The sequence below is a fragment of the Paramisgurnus dabryanus genome, chromosome 22, assembly GCF_030506205.2.
Source record: "Paramisgurnus dabryanus chromosome 22, PD_genome_1.1, whole genome shotgun sequence".
Lineage (NCBI taxonomy): Eukaryota > Metazoa > Chordata > Actinopteri > Cypriniformes > Cobitidae > Paramisgurnus > Paramisgurnus dabryanus.
Window position 1 is genome coordinate 29,478,314 of NC_133358.1, and position 17,555 is coordinate 29,495,868.

At 36.5% G+C, this 17,555-nt stretch overlaps 2 protein-coding genes across 3 annotated transcripts; one reads left to right on the plus strand and one right to left on the minus strand.

The window, feature by feature from the left end:
• The first annotated feature begins 934 nt into the window (after positions 1–934).
• LOC135740628 (uncharacterized) lies at positions 935–12,468 on the plus strand. Its single transcript, XM_065259091.2, has 10 exons — positions 935–946; positions 1,005–1,592; positions 6,887–6,950; positions 7,095–7,215; positions 7,315–7,490; positions 7,572–7,714; positions 8,382–8,550; positions 8,643–8,733; positions 8,822–8,888; positions 10,239–12,468. Exons 1-10 carry the CDS (start codon positions 935–937, stop codon positions 10,542–10,544), a joined length of 1,737 nt encoding a protein of 578 aa, XP_065115163.1. The 3' UTR covers positions 10,545–12,468.
• A 1,199-nt stretch (positions 12,469–13,667) lies between these two features.
• On the minus strand, positions 13,668–17,377 carry ube2ib (ubiquitin-conjugating enzyme E2Ib). 2 transcript variants are annotated; one of them, XM_065258745.1, is made up of 7 exons: positions 17,228–17,377; positions 16,280–16,387; positions 16,052–16,135; positions 15,890–15,962; positions 15,698–15,807; positions 14,656–14,735; positions 13,668–14,365 (listed from the first exon to the last, which is right to left on the minus strand). In XM_065258745.1, the coding sequence occupies exons 2-7, from the start codon at positions 16,343–16,345 to the stop codon at positions 14,302–14,304; spliced, it is 477 nt and encodes a 158-aa protein (XP_065114817.1). In that variant the 5' UTR covers positions 16,346–16,387; positions 17,228–17,377; the 3' UTR covers positions 13,668–14,301. The 2 variants fall into 2 exon arrangements, with proteins under 2 accessions (XP_065114817.1, XP_065114818.1); XM_065258746.2 differs by having other exon boundaries at positions 16,280–16,356; positions 17,228–17,372.
• Positions 17,378–17,555: the final 178 nt, after the last annotated feature.

Here is a 17,555-nt window from a genome sequence, read left to right on the forward strand (position 1 = left end):
TATTTGTTAGATGGCCACTTAAAAGTGTGATATGACCTGAACCTCAAAAATAAAATAAAATGAAAAGAATAGACAACAACTCAAAAAGAATACATTTAGTCCTGAAAATGTTATTTTATTTTTTGTACATATTTCCTGTATTTTCTGTACGCATCTTAATAAAATAGACAATAAAATAAATATAAATAAATAAATATGTCCATCCATATTTATTTATTTATTTTATTATCTATTTTATTAAGATGCGACCAGAAAATATAGGAAATATGTACAAAAAAAATTAAATTTTCAGGACTAAATGTCTTCTTTAGGCATCGTCGTTGTTTAGTGTTACCTCTCTTTGCACTAAACACATCTTGAGCCTTTTTGAGCAGAATGAAGTAAAAAGAAATCAGGATTTAATTTTAATTAGGTTTAAGAGATCCTGCACCCTACTGAAAAATCCAGCAAAGACAAGCATAAGCTGGAAGCTGGTTTTAGCTGGTTTAAGGTGGCAGTAGCTGGTCTAAGCTGGTCCTCCCAGCCTGGCAAAGCTAGTCAAGCTGGTAGGTCAGTAGTCTTCCAGCATGACCAGCTAAGTCAAGCTAGACCATCTTAAAAAGTGACCAAAACACAGCTAAACCAGCTTACTACACCAGCAATACCACCTAAAACCAAGCTGGGAGACCAGCTAAAACCAGCTCACCAGCTTATGCTGGTCTTAGCTGGATTTTTCAGTAGGGCAGTTTCATGCTATTGCTCAAGTGCTATTACTATTACTCTGCTTCACGTCGTGCCTGCAACCCCTTCAGCCGTTACTTTTTAGAGAGAGAGGGAGAGAGAGAGAGAGAGAGTCTTAAATTTTTTTTTAAAGAATTTCTTTTTTCTTTTTTTTGCATGTTTTACACATCCTGTATATATCTTTCAAACACATCTATAATCTCATCACTAACAGATGGTTAAAAAGGTAGAAAAATTATCATTATCTGTTCAAGTGGTGTTAACACTGAACTTATTTGGCCTAGAAAAAAATCATTACAACTCGTAAATCTGTTGTATCACGTCGAGGGCGCGGGCGGAATGTTAATAACCTCCATACTATTCCTCCTTCCACTATTGCCTCACTCACTTTTCCCATTGGCTTATGGAACTTCCAATCTGCTGTCAACAAAGCAGATTTCATTCCTGCCATTGCTTCACAATCTGCCCTTTCAGTTTTAGCACTTACTGAGATATGGATTAAACCAAAGGACACTGCCACTCCGGCTGCCCTCTCCAACAACTACACTTTCTCCCACAGTCCTCGCACAACAGGAAGGGGCCTGCTCATTCCAAAGGACTGGAAATTACAACAGCAAATCCCCTCATGTGACAGCAGCTCTTTCGAGTCGCACGTTGTTACTATCATCCACCCTACTAAAATTCATTTTCTAGTTATCTATCGCCCCCCAGGTCAACTTGGACACTTCTTGGAGGAGTTGGATGTACTACTGTCTTCATTCCCAGAGGATGGTACTCCTTTAGTAGTACTTGGTGACTTCAACATCCACCTTGAGAAACCACAGGCAGCTGACTTCAACACCCTGACTACGCCCTACTTCACCAACCCACAGGTCTGGTAATCTTTTAGATCTTATCTACACATGCTGCTGTTACACTTACCACACCCAGGTCACTAGGGTTGGGCGATGTCGCCTAAATTGGCAGTTGACAATGATTATGTAATGGATGATGATATCAGTCATTTAATTATTTAATAATTCGTTATTATATAATTATTATTATTCGCTATTTTACTTTATTACTTTCACTTAAAAAGAGTTGTGCACTTTTTATTTTAATATATATTTTTATATAAATACTATTTTGTACTTAAAAGCTATAATTTTGTTATTTTACTAACCCAACTCTTTCCTATAGGTTGCACATAAGGGGAAAAAGCAGCTTTATTCCACTTAAGAAGAGTTTTTTTTTTTTAATCTCTTTACATAAATATATTTTTTTCTATTTAAAAGCTATAATTTCATTATTTTACTAACCCAATGACTCCTCCGCGCTTTCCAATAGGTTGCACGTAAATACCTCTAAGACATGCTCCCTCCCCTCCTTCTCTCTCCTATCTGAAGCGGATGTTTCCAAGGTCTTGGCTTCTAACCATCTGACTACCTGCCCGCTAGATCCCATACCCACCCATCTCCTTCAGGCCATCTCTCCGTCAGTTATCCTTGCTCTCACCCACATTATCAATTCATCCCTTTCCACTGGCACCTTCCCCGTAGCATTTAAAGAGGCTCGGATAACCCCACAGCTGAAGAAACCCACTCTCAATCCTGCTATGCTAGAGAACTACAGACCCGTTTCTCTTCTTCCCTTCATTGCCAAGACTATTGAACGTGTGGTGTTCAACCAGCTCTCTTCTTTCTTCACACAAAATAACCTCCTGAATAGTAACCAGTATTGTTTTAAAACCGGTCACTCCACTGAGACTGTGCTGCTCTCAGTCATTGAAGCCCTAAGGCAGGCAAAGGCAGCCTCCAAACATCTGTGCTGATTTTACTGGATCTATCTGCCGCTTTTGACACGGTCAATCACCACATCCTCATGTCTATGGGTGTCTCTTACACAGCACTTCTATGGTTCAAGTCGTACCTCCTCTCAGGTAGGTCATTTCGGGTAACCTGGAGAGGTGACGTCTCTGGACCCCAACGTTTTGATACCGGGGTGCCTCAAGGCTCTGTGCTTGGACCGCTGCTCTTTTCGATATACATGACATCCCTGGGCTCTTACATTCGAAAACATGGCTTTTTGTACCACTGCTATGCGGACGACACTCAACTCCACTTGTCGTTCCACGCTGATGATCCCACGGTTTTTGCTCGCATCTCGGACATCTCACTCTGGATGAAGGATCACCATCTCCAGCTTAACCTTGCGAAGACAGAACTGCTTGTCATATCATCTGAACCCAAGATTCATCACAACCTTTCCATTCAGATAGGTTCCTCGACCATCACGCCTTCCAGGATGGCCAAAAACCTGTGAGTGGTCATTGATGATCGCCTTAGCTTCACGGAGCATGTTGCCAGCACCGCTCGCTCTTGTAGATTCATCCTCTACAATATTAGGAAAATTAGACCTTTCCTAAATGAGCACGCTACGTAGGTCCTAGTCCGAGCTACCAGGGTGGACTACTGCAATGCACTACTGGCAGGGCTTTCAGTCTGCACGACCGAACCCCTACAGATGATTCAGAATGCAGTGGCAAGAGTGGTCTTCAATGAGCCAAAGAGGGTGCACGTCACTCCTCTCTTTGTCAAGTTACACTGGCTTCCTATAGCAGCTCGCATCAAATTTAAGGCTCTGCTCCTGGCCTTTAAAACCACCACTGGGTCAGCACCCCCTTACATTCACTTGCTTATAGAGCCTTATGTACCCTCTCGATCCCTGCGCTCTGTCACCGAGCGACGGCTTGTGGTGGCATCTCAAAAACAGAGAAAAAAACACTAGCGCGTATCTTCTCTGGAGCTGTTCCACAAATGTGGAATGATCTGCCGGTCGTGACACGATCTGCTGACTCTGTAGTTGTATTTAAGACTCGGCTAAAAACCCATCTCTTCCACCATTACCTCACTTACACTTCCTAATAACAGACTCACTATCTTTCTCTATTTCCCTTTATCTCTACATTTAAAAAAAATAAATACTAACCAACCCTTGTTTATGTATATTGTGTTGGACTTGATGAGACTATTTCCAGTGCACTTATGTATTTCTGTAATTGCTTCTATTGTTTACTTCACTTGTAAGTCGCTTTGGACAAAAGCGTCTGCTAAATGACTAAAAGTAAATGTTATATCAAAAAACATTTGTTTAAAAGTCTATTTATTTATTTTTTAAAGGAAAAAACTAATAATAAACACAACATAATATTAAATAAAATACTGGAATAAAATCACTTATTACAAATAACTTATTGCATTACAATTTCCCAGACCAAGAAGTTCAATAGGTGCTGTAATACACAAAGGTGATGTGATGATTTTATTAGTGTTAGCCACCTGATGCAAGCTCATTGCTGCCCCCTGCTGGCTTCTGTTGAATTACTTCTTTAGGTCAATGTTGTGTTATCATCCCTTCAAAAAAATAAGCATCTTGTGTTGCTAAAACACATTTTTCGAAACCATCATTCATTTTCTCATTTTACCTTAAACACAAATCAAAATGCACAGAACCCCCGATTCTAACCTTAAAAAATGGAAAACACAACATCCAGTATCTGCTTACAGAAAAATAGCTTTACTTATGTTTATTGTTTATAACAATACACTTGACAAATATTGTTAAAAATCTCTATTACTGTAATCACAAGTTTAGTTGCTTGTGTTTAGCATTTAAAAATGCATTGCATTGTAAAATGTTTGTTTTAGTGAGAAGTTTGTGTAAGAGTTTTGCAAAAAAAAGTGCATGATTTTTAAAATGGGTGTAGGCCACTGTGAATTTAGTTTAGATTGAGGTTTAGTGTTTTAGCCATTCAGAATACAACTACTAAGATTTCTAAACGCACTGTGCAAATGAATAATTTTATTGCAGGGTACTACTGGTTCGGTGAATATTCTGTTTAGATTTTTTTTTAAAGAATGTCTTTTTAATTTTTTAAGCATGTTTCAACATCCTGTATATATCTTTCAAACACATCTTAATCTCATCACTAACTGATGGTTTAAAAGGTAGAAAAATGATCATTATCTGTTTAAGAGGTGTTAACACTGAACTTTTTTGACCTCTCTCTCTCTCTCACACACACATAGCTATAAGTTACACATAAGATATAAATGCAATTACGCTCAGCATGTGTTTTTTACATAATAATTTTTCTTATAAAGAAAAATTGTTAAAAATGTAGAAAAACGTTAAAATGATCATTATCTGTGCAGTAGATAAGATGTGTTGACACTGAACTTATCTGGCCTCTCTCTCTCTCTCACGCACACACGCATAGTTATAAGTTCAATTTAAAATATAAATGCAATTACGTTCATGTTTGTTTTTTACATAATATTTTTTCTTATAAAGAAAAGATTTCTATAAGCTACTGATGAGAATGTAAACATTATATATTGTATATGACCCAAGACAGATAAACCGATAGCTTTAGCAAACTTGATATTTTTAACAATTTCTTTAAAATTCTGTCATTGCAACTGGGTTCAATTCCCAGATAATAAACATAATTATAAAATGCAAATGCTTAAAATTCAAAAAACATACAAATACCCCAAATTTCAGGCCTGTTTTTATTTCTGCATCAAACTGCAGACCTATAGTGAAACTGCCCATCATGTTGATCAGGTTTTGCTCAGTTTATTTTTATCTTTTAGCACTTGACAGAGCAAATCAGATATTTTTTTAGATAAAAAACCACAGACAACAAACACGTGGCTTGGTACCTAGTGACAGAACACCAAATCGTGTGATATTACATTCGTCATCATGTTTCCTGAATACTGAAACGTCCATTTGCCATATATTCACTATCCTTACGAGACTTGTTTACTTTGGAGGGCACACTTAAAAGTAGGACACGACAGGGCAGCACTTCTCATGATGCAGAATAAGGTGTTGTCATAAATAGATGTTATTTAGGGCAAACGAGACTTCAGGTTCAGTTCACCTCCGGGCCTCAGAGAGACTGATATCATCTAGATATTGCAAAACTCTAAGAGGCAGAACATTACATCAGTAATGCGAAAACTATTCGAACTATTGTGCAAAACCTGTAGGTCGGAAGGAAAAAACCTTCAAAACTGGTTAGGTTGAATAAAGGCCACGTGAATAAATAAACTCCTCATTATTATTATTATCAACAAGCGCATGGGGCTCCGAAGTGAGCAGTTTCACATTTAACCTCAAGTTTGTCTCACATGAATAATAATAAGACCATACACATATCCTCGGGTCTACATCATACAGTTTCATTGAGACGTTCACATGCTGCACGCTTGCTCTGAAACCATAAAGGTTTTCATTCATTTCAGTGGTTAATAAATACATGCAATGAACCACGTTTTCTTTTTTTACAGGCCTATAGTAGTGAATTATTGACGTCTTGTTGATTTCTTGCTTTCTGGGCTGTGGGTTGTGATGTGCATGATCTCTTCACAAGTGTTTTGTGCGTATCAGCGTGGATCAGTAGCTGAAGTTACCCACTGCATATCATAACCATCAAAGTCTTGTGAGACACACAGAAATGTAATGCGAGTGCTTAGGAAACTTACCAACGTGTCACAGAATTTGCTGATCTGAATACTCAAGTGTGAAAATGTTGAAGATGATAAAAGAAACAGATTAGATGACTGATAGACTATATCTATCTCTGAGATATAAAGAGAGAGAGAGTAAGATAGTGTGTGTAAGAGAGAGAGAGAGAGAAAGAGAAAGAGCTACACATCTAGACATCTGCTGTCCTTTACCGGTAACAAACGCTGAAACTGCAGGTAAACTTTTTGGTACTCTTGCTTTTTGATGTTTTAAATCCACTTTCTTTATTTTCCTTTAAGATGTGCACTAACATTTGTCTGTTTTGTGTTATTTTTTTTTAACTGGTTTAACTGTTTAAATACTTTATATATATATATATTATTTTATTATATCTTCAGCTAATTGCATTGCATATTATTCTCTGTATTCATAGTTTTTTTTATCCAAAAAAGGTTTAGAATCACTTAAATAAAAGATGCACATTTGTTGGTGATTCTCCAAGATATTTACTAGCAAAATAAGTTTCACTTTAGAAATGAGAGGTTCTTCAAATGTGTCAAATGTCAGAAACAATGCATTAAAAACCTGTAATCTGTGATATAAGTAATAATAATTTTCCTTTTTCTTTCTTTGTGTTTGTTATAAACAGGGTAAAGTAAACATGCATTGGTTCCTCACATTACTTTGTTTCTCTGTTATATCAGGGACTTCAGGTAAGAAAGTCACTTAATCTTCTCATTATGCCATATTTGTTTATATATATATATATATATATATATATATATATATATATATATATATATATATATATTCTGACACCTCATAACATATCATTTATGATCATGTGTTATATTTAGGTGATGGATATAATCTGGAGTGTTTCAATGATTATATATCTACCATAAGCTGCTCTCTGAACGTCTCTGCCGACTCCGTGGACAACACAACGGCATACTGGCTACGATTCAGTTCCTTCAAGTGAGAATTCCTGCACATTATCACAATTATTTACTCAAATCACACATCTGGTTAAGGTTTTGTGTACATGTAGTTGCATTTGATGATTTGTTTTTGCAGTGAACACCATGACTGCACATTGACAAGGAGAGAAGAGTCACTGGTGTGCAACTTGGTTTTAGGTCCAGATGAAATCTTCACTGATACGGACAGCTACAGCATCTCCCTCCATTCGAGTTACCATGGCAACAGTAGCTCTGTTGCACTGAATGACGACTACATGCCTAAAAAACACGGTAAGAAGATGCTGGCGTGTCAGGAGCCGAGCTTACTGTAATTAATTTCTTGTCCGAATTAATGATTTGTGTATTTTGCAGTACGCCCGGTTGAACCCCATAACCTGTCATTGCTCTGGAATAAGACTGAGGCTGTTTTTCAGTGGCAAGTGGAAAATTATACAGAAAACTTTCTCATAGACTACCTCCAGTACCAGCTCAACATATACAGCAAAGATTTGGAGGTATGAACAAAAATGTCTAAAACTTTCACTGCTGGTCCCTAGCAGTCATTTGTGAGTTACCCTTTCCACCTAAAGGGTTAATATTGGTACCAATCTGTATCTGGATTGTACAGATTAGGAGTTTTTTAAAGGGTGCTGCCCCGGTGACAGCTTAGGACATTTTTTCTGACACTGTTTGATTTAATACATTTAGTCACTTTTTACCAACATAAAACCAAAACTAGCCTTGTTTTACTTTCCTGAATTAATCCATACATGCTATTTCACATTTATGTAAAAATTGCTTGTATTTGTAATATTTGATTAAAATGATTTCTGTTTGTATCTGGTGAAAATGTGTCCATACTGCATTACACTTCCGTCTAGTGGTCTCCAACATGGTGCCCGCGGGGCACAGAGTCTGTGAGTTGCCCGCCAAAGCACATTCTATTAATAGCCTTAATTTTAATATTTATTTATTACATATTACCTTCTTTTATGTATGTTAACATTTTAAACAATGATAAAATATATCAACAAGTTTTAAGTAAGTAGCCCTCCAGATTGTTTTATCCATTGCGGTAGCACTTGCTCACAAAAAGATTGGAGACCCCTGGCCTAGGGTATGTTACATTTCAATTTTTCGAGTTTTAAATGTAAAATTTTAGCTTGGCTTGTGTGATTACAGCTTTATAACGTAGAAGTCTCAGAGCAGGTGGTGTCTGTGGAGACGTCTAGATTTCAACCTCGCAGAAATTATACAGCGCGTGTGCGATCACGTCCGAATCAAGCCTACTATTATGGCGTTTGGAGTCATTGGAGTTCTCCCGTTCACTGGAGCTCGGGCAACATTCACGGTATGTCCATTTGCTTGATTACAAAAAATAAAAACATTGGTTGCGACTATACATACTAAATCTTACTTTGTACATGTGTGTGTGTTTTAAAGAAAGCTCTTCACAAGGCTCTTTCCACGCTATCATGTATCTTCTGATAGTGCCGATATCGTTGGCCCTTCTGTTCTGTTTCTCATACTCCAGGTAAGAATGATTTTAAAATGTCTTTGATTTCTGCATTTACATTTCTGTTTTCAATTAAATTCACTATGTGGGCACGCTTGTGTTGCAGATGTAAAAAACAGGAATATATCCCATCACCTGCACCATATCTGAGGGCCTGGAACGTAGATGCTCAGGTACTCGAATGGCACGGCACATTCATAATGCTGATGCTGAGTTGTTTGGTTTATTTATTTTTTGAGCTATGGTAAGAAGTCTATTAAATTTCACTAACAGGCCAAATTTGAGCCTATTAGACGTCTTTTAAATGCAAAATTGCTTGTTGGGTAGTACGTTTTTTTAAGTAAGTATTTTTTCCTGTTTTGCTATGTAAAAAGCTCACGTCTGATCACTGAAAAATTTCAACACATCTCTCCTCATGCTGCTTTATTTGATATTGTAACCTCTGAGCCTAATTATGATCACTAGTAATTAAATAAATTTAGACATACGCGACACGCCTAGTAAATAATCTTGCCGTAGACCGCCAACAGACTGAGATGGGTTTTTCTATAAGTACAATAAAAATAAAAATTAGAATTACTAAGCCAGTACTGCAATATATGCGCAACACAATAAGGTCTAATTTGTTATGTTAGTTAATAAAAATACAGCTGTTCGTGGTTTGTTCATGTTAGTTCACAGTGCATTAACTAATGTTAACAAGATTTGAATTATGTATTAGTAAATGTTTAAATTAACATTAGCAAAGATAAAACAAATGCTTTATAAGTGCAGTTCATTATTAGTTCATGTTAATAAACTAATGTTAACTTATGAACCTTATTGTAAAGTGTTACCATGTGACCCTGCGCCACAAAACCAGTCATAAGTCATTTATTACTAACAATAGCCAGCCAACATTGTCAAAATCATACATTGTTTATGCCAAAAATTTTCACATTAAATATTTACACGTCTTTATCATTACAGAATAAAACTAAAATTACAGCCTAATGCAAAGCATTCTGGGAACCAGAAATCAAAATTTTTCAGTTTTTTTTCTTTAGATTTTGGTTCCCAGAATGCTTTGCAGTCAAGCTGTAATTTTTGTTTATTGTGTAAAGATAAAGAATTGTTTATGTTTAATGTACATTTAACTTTAAATAAACTGTTACCAGTAAATAACATCAATTTCCTGATGTATAAATCTGAGTTTCACACAATCTACCCATATGACTGGTTTTGTGGTCCAGGGTCACATATTCAGAATTCAGATGCTTTATAAATATTGTTTTGAGATATTATCAGATATAAAATGCGATTCTGACATTTTACACTTTAACTCATCTAGGATTATGTTAAAGATTGAAATCAATTTAAAAATAAATGAGTGAAATCAAACTTCATTATTACAGACTTGAATTGCAGGGTCACATTTGTGTTTGAACAATGTCAACGGCAAATTTCCTGCTGGTTTGTAGTAGTGGTATAATATATAAGACTGATCTCAATAATATTTTATGTCCGCGTGTGGATATTTTCAGATCCAAACATTGCTGTCACAGAAGGTGAGCGATATAATGCAGGGGGAGGAAACTTTACAAATTGACATTCTGATAGAGAACAAAGACACGCCCCCTCCACTCACCACTTTGGATTATGAGATGATGGAAACGACCGACGAGCAAAACTCAACAACCAATTCTCCCAGCATGCCACATTCTCCCGAGGGGTCAGAGGTCGACTCGGGCTGCTGGATTCGTGATGTCATGGCAACACAGAGAGGAAGCATTACATGCAGTGAAGAATACTGTACGCTTTCTCAGTCTCTAAATACTTATGGTGTCTAACACACACTCATGGATACAGCTGAAAATTTGAAAGCAAGGTGACGTTCATAAGTAATAAGGATGTGGCAAATGAGAAATGATCTTGTGAAGCGTTTTGCACATTGGTAAACGATAGTGAAACCCACAAAAAGTTACTTTAGTTGTCGTGATTGAGATTTAATAAATAAAATGCATATCATAAAACGGAAAATTGACTAAAGCCAGGTAAAAAGGCACAAACTTTTCTAAAGATTGTAATTTTCTTGACCTTTTGTAGAGATTTGCTTAAACATTTACTGCTACTATTGTTATTTTTTATATTGCTATTATATTTCTGTCTTTAAAGTCCGTATAAAGTCTGATATGAAATGTATTCTTATTTTGTCAAAATCTTGAAAAACAGGCAGGATTCTCTACTCTCAAACCACACCCACTCGCTTAAAGCTGCTGTCTATCTTAAGCCCGGATCACACCAAAAGATAATCAGGCTGAATTTGGGGCCCTTACCACAATCCTAAGTAAAGTCCCAATCGTCTTCATGGTTGAACCGATTAACTTATCAGATTTTTATGTGGTGTGTGGTGTGTTAAGAGCATACACTCTTAGAAAGGATATGTTATTTTTACACATCTTTTTGTGTTAAGCTTTTAACACATTATGTGTAATTTTAACACATTATGTGTCATTTTGTTATTTTTTTGTTACTCATCCTTTTAAATAATATTAAGTTCTGTATAATTAAGGGTGAGGCCACTTGAGTGACAGGTGGACGGCCACTGCTGCTACTACAATCGAGCTAGGCGGGCGTTGTTTCAGCAACCAGTGACCTCAGCTTTACCTACGTCCCATTTTCAATTTTCTGCAAATGATTCGCTGTGACGCGAGACCAAGATGGCGACGTCCAGCACCGCCTACTATTGGTTTTAAAAAAGGTCTTTACAAACCAATCTATGGGTGACGTCACGGACACTATGTCCATATATGGGGTGATTGGGTCAGATTCTTTGTGGTATTTTATTCCTAATCATATATTTAAGAGGGCAGGTGGCTTTTCATTTTTGATGAAATGTAATTACGCCACTGGTAAATAACCTAATAAACTGGCTTGATTCCATCAACAAGCTTTGTTAGCCTGGAAACTGGTTTACAACCACAACTTTTCCCCCCACAAAACCATTTTATGGAATAATTTGGATATCAAAATTAGAATTTTTTTATCAATTGTTTAAGAAAAACATAATTTTGTTGCTGATCTATTATCTTATGAATGCTTTATGAATATCCATTGATGTCATGTCCTGTTTAAAGAATTTTCCTGATGGATTAATATGTTTAATGAAAGCTTCCCTTGCCCATGAGTCATGAAAAACAACTTTCACAGTTATGTCTGGGAGGTGTTTCGATTTTAAGTAAAGAATGTAATAATGCATTTATTCGTCACTTTCTCAATCTCGCAACTCGCAACTTTGGGGGGTTCTAAAATAGATAACTTTAAGAATGGATGAAAACATTTGTTATTGCCATATAAATACCGTATACCAAATAAAGTGAAAGAAGTGCACTATAAAATTTTGCATAATATATACTCGTGTAATGCATTTTTATCTACATTTTGTGATGTAGCTGATATATGTACTTTTTGTAAGATTTGCAATGTTTCAGCACTTTTCTGGAAAGATTTGAGTTCCTATTGTTTTTCAAAAATTATTGTGAATTGTAATTTAAACATTAAGGATGTGGTTAGTTTTTTTGAAAATCAAAACAAATTGTTAACTTTCTGATCCTTGTGGCAAAGTTTTCTTTTCACAAACAAAGATTTCTTAAGAAAATACCTATTTTATAGATTTTTAATAATAAAAAATGCATTTCTTTTTTGAAGAAATATGATAAGATCTTTCGTGTACCGTAATTTTTTTCTTCTGTCACTGTTTTTAATTTTATTTTTGTTTACATGACTTTGAATGTATTGTTAATACATATTATGTAATACATGTATTTTTTTATGTAATAAGTTGTATATCATATATGACATTTCTGAATTTTGAATAAAAAAATATATAATCTATGGCGGAACCTTAAAACAAACGCAAAGGCACGATTGTCACGTGAAACTAAAGACACCCAATCAGAAAGCGAGCTGAGAAAGACGAAGCCATAACACCCATAGGTATATAATGTCTATGATAACACCGTCCAACGTGAGATGGACATCAGAGATGTAAAAAGCAGTCCACTAACTTTTCTTTATGCCTGTCGTCCGTCGTCGTTTTTTTTGTTTACTGTGAAGTCACGTTTGACAATGAGAGACATCGCGAGATTTCCAGTGTTCTCTGCCGAGACTTCTTCTTCTTGTTAGTTTTATGGCGGATTGCAACCATGACTTATCAGGTGAATACTGCCACCTACTGTATCGGAGTATGGAGCGTGGAATATTCATATTTATATTTAATAATAGTAAAAAAATTCTAAAAAGCAAAAAAAATCTGTCGAGACTGGCGTTGTTTGTAAACTTATGTAAAGGAAATTTAAAAATGTGGTGAATTGTAGATTTTTTCATCATTTTTGTGGTCTCTCACATTTTGAAAATCTGATAAGATTTAAAAAAATACAAAATACTAGCTACAATCTGAATGGAAGCTAGCGATTGATTGTGTTAGGGGAGGGGCCATGCTCGCTGGCTTCAGTGTGTCATCGAGCCACCCTTTAGCCCCGCCCAAATAATCATAATCACAGAAATGAGGAAACCGTGTAACCCCACAATTCAGTCTTTCTTACATGTTTTAGCAATACATTTCTAACATTTATAATGCGTTTAGAAATAATTATCTGAATTTACTTTACACACACTTTAAATACATGATTTTCTTAGTAATTCTGTTTTTAGCCGATCACTCTTATTTTTGTTATTATCAGTATAAACCTACATGTATGAAATGTATAACCCTATGACCTATAACATGAATTTTCAAACATGTTTGTCTGAAGTTACTTGATATCTTCTCTATTGCATAGATGTTAAGTTTGGCTATTTGCATCCTTTAAGACAGTGAGTCAAGTTAACGCTTTTAAAACATGGTATTCTGTAGCGCTTTTGTTGTGTTTCGCATGCAAAAGAGTGTTTAAACAGGACACACGTACACAGTCTGTAGGCATATTTTGTAGAAAGACTTTTATTAAACATACAGACACAATCTGTGTGAACACAGGAAACATGTTCCCATCCAACAGACAAGAAACATACAGCATGTTGAAGAAAACTGAACTCTGGTTCCACTGCTCCCACAAGCAAATGTTCTGGACTTATCTGGACATATCAACATCTCCTAGATGTATCTACATGTCCGATGAAGTGCAAACTGGTCCTAAATCAACATTTCGGGGGAAATTTTACCATGAAGTACTATATCTTGCATAACATAACATAATAAACCATCCAAAAACAGACACCGTAACACACTCGCGCGCACACACAAACTTCAAAAAAAGAAAATCCACAAACATAATAAAATGACATCCCACACAGACGAACAGAGAGCTAAAATCCAAACAGTCTGAGACACATTTCTAGTTTGGGAACGCGATGGGACCTGTGGGTAGAGAATTTGTGGCATCATTCTGGGCGGAAAGAATATGAACGTAAAAGGGAAGATGAGTGTGTAAAGTATGAATTTGGGTTGATGGCACAGACGTCATATTTTAAGTCCTTTTAGTCCCAGTGAGAGGACAGCACGAGTATTCACATAATCCCTCATTCCTTTCCTCCGACTCTCCCTCTAGTTTACGATGGGGAGAATTTCTTGGCCTGTGCACGAACTCTTTTCTCATACTCCACTCTATTCTGACTGCAAACAGAAACACAGAGACAAATCAACACCTGAAACATTTTTAGCTGCGGTTAAAAAAACTCACAAGATACATTTTTAGTTGTGCACACAAACTGCTACTGCTTTAAAAGACTGACAATGCATTCTGAAAGTTTCTCAATAAAATGACAGCATTTTAACAGATGCCTGTGAAAGCATATTAGATTTTTCACTTCTGAAGCTTTATTTGGGTTAGGATAGTGACACAAAAGGTATGCAAATATGTAGACAGTGAGTCAGACCATTAGAGTTTGGTACATTTTTCATACCAATATATAGTGTAAGCCTCTGCCTGAGCTGGATCCTGTATGTTTGGTTCATTTAGAAGCTCTTGAATGCCCAACAGGATCTAAAAAAGAAAAGACAATAAAAGATAATTATTTCATATTTTCAGAACATTACATTAGATTTATGCATTGGGCAGATGCTCATATCCAAAGTGACTTGCAGTGCACTTTATATTTTATCGACATGTGTGTTCCTTGGGGATCGAGCCTAAGACCTCTGAGTTGCTAATGCAATTAAGAAACAGGAACACTGACTTGCACGCGTAAAGCACTAAAATATATCCGTAGTGAAACTGAAGACATTATTATACAGATGTAGAAGGTGTGAAAATGTGTCTAAATTAAAGGTGATATCAGGAAATGCCAAATAAACCAACATCTAAACAGTTTGTACCCAAAGGACATCACTTGCAAATATTTTCATAAGGCACAGGTTAGAGGTCTTTACGAATCCACTTAGATACGAAAATCGGAGTGCTTCGGACGCAGGTCGGGTATAATATTAGCGGCCTCGAGTAATTTAAAATATATGTGTTTTTGCCAAACGGACCCAAGAAGACCAAACTCTGTTTGTCAAGAAATCTTGCAACAAGTTAATTTTTATTGAGCCAGACCTGTCAATCAATTTTTGGTTGGAAGGCCACCAGGGTTTCTTTCTGTCTGACTGGTGCATGTGGGGCTGCAGACTGCAAACACGTCTGTGTCGTTTACATTCAGGTTAAAAAAAATGCATGTCGCATTCGGGTGAAAAGTGATGCGGGGCCTCTCGGGTTGGGTAAATTTTTTTGGCCTTGTGAAGACCTTTAGCACAGGTACCAAAATGACAATGAAGTGCTTTTAAAAAGTCAATGAGAATATGATCAACCTTGTGTACTAAATTCCACGTTTCATGATGTAATGTCATCAGCTTTGTGTAAGGAACAGACTACATAATAATCTTAATTGACTTGTCAGCTACATTAACTCGCCTTTCTAGGTTCATGAAACTTTGAGACATGGAGCAATGTCAGGGTCCAATAGTTACCTGTTTAATAGTAATGGCAGGTCTCCAGTCTTTGTCTTCTTCCAGGATGGACAGACACACCGTTCCTGATGGATACACATTTGGATGGAACAATGGTGGTTCAAATTTACCTAAAAAAAGAAAGAGACGTTGTGATGGATCACAGCTATGAATTCAGGCACAAGGGTTGAAACGTGTCTGTAAATAACTCACATTTTGGGGGCGAAGAGGGGTAGTCGTCTTTAAATAGCATCCTTAACTTAAACAGCCCTCCTTCCCATGGAGTCTACAGAATGACAGATTTAGAGTCACACAGTGTTGTGTATCAATAATAGCTGTATAATTGAATAAATGCTTAATTAATAGCAGCCTCACCCCCTTCTTTCCTGGAATGGCACATTCCCAGTTCATAAGATTCATTGTACCGTCTGGATTTTTTGTTGGAACGGCAACAAAGCCCTGGGAATGCAGAGATTTCACAGGGTTCAGAAAGATTTATTGGTTAATATATAAAAACATGTGTAGGGTCTAAGTATGTAGAGGATAAATAGATGTTTGCTGTGTGGACTGTAAGTGCTGTTTGTAGATGGACGTGTGACTTACGAATGGATGGTCTTTTCTCCATGCTTTACGCTCCTGCGCAAGTCGACTGAGAGCAATTCCAGACATGACAACTAATTCTACGGAGAAATGTATCTCAGTGTGTGTTATCTGAAAACATATATAATTTAATTTATTTCATAAGAGTTTATGCAATTTGGGCCCTTACAAAAAGGGGCCGACAATAAAAGCACTGAATCACAAATAATACAACATTCAAATGCCTTATAAAATAAATGTATCTATAATGTTTGCATTTAATAAAAATCTAGATCTCTCTAAACTCTTTATGATGTTAGAAAACTAAATTTGTAATTATTTGCATTTTAATAATTTGGTGATATTATAAATGTATCAGAATTTTTAATACATGATGGCATAATAAAGGACTTCTCACATATGACGTCACAGTCATGTTACCATAGATAAACAGTTTTAAACTTCACATTATGACATCAAAATCAAAGTTTTTACTTCAAATTAAGTCGTCATAATGTGGAGTTAAACCTTGATTATGACACCACACTCAAGAAATTTAGCTTTGCGATATGACACCACGATCAAGGTTTTTAAACGTCATGCTATGACGTCATAATCAAGGTTTATAACATCGCGCTGTGGCATCAAAATCGAGGTTTTAAACTCAACGTTATGACATCACAATCAAGTGACATCATAGTCAAGGTTTCAACTCCACGGTACAACACCGTAATGAAGGGTTTAACCTTCGCGATTTGACATCATAATCAAGGTTTATTTCATTCTACGTTATGACATCATAATCCAGTCCAGCGCTCGAACGCCGTTCATGAGCGCGCAGGACAAAGAACTCGACTTCCTTTGACGCGAACGCGCGTTCACACAGCAACCGTGCCAAACAAAACCGATGCGACCGTTTACCGGCCACGAAAACAAACAGCTCCTTGACCAATTCCGATAAAAGCCCCTTACCTATTGATTCCCAGTGTTATACGAATTCTGGGTCCGCTCCCTCGAACCGTGTTTGACTCGGAACCAAAGCCGTGAAGTTTCCCTCGCGAAAACACATTCGGTTCTGAAGCAGTCTAATCAGGACCAGGGACACTACGCGACGAACGCCTGAAAAGAAATTCAGAATCAGTTACAATTATACTAACGCCATTAGTTTAATCGATCGATTGGTTCATATACTTCAGCTTAAAAATACAGACGCTCTGTGTGTGGAAATGTGAGAATTTGTACTTCGCCTTGTGGAAAATATTTACAACAGGCATTCGCTCAGACACCTAACATTTAAAGG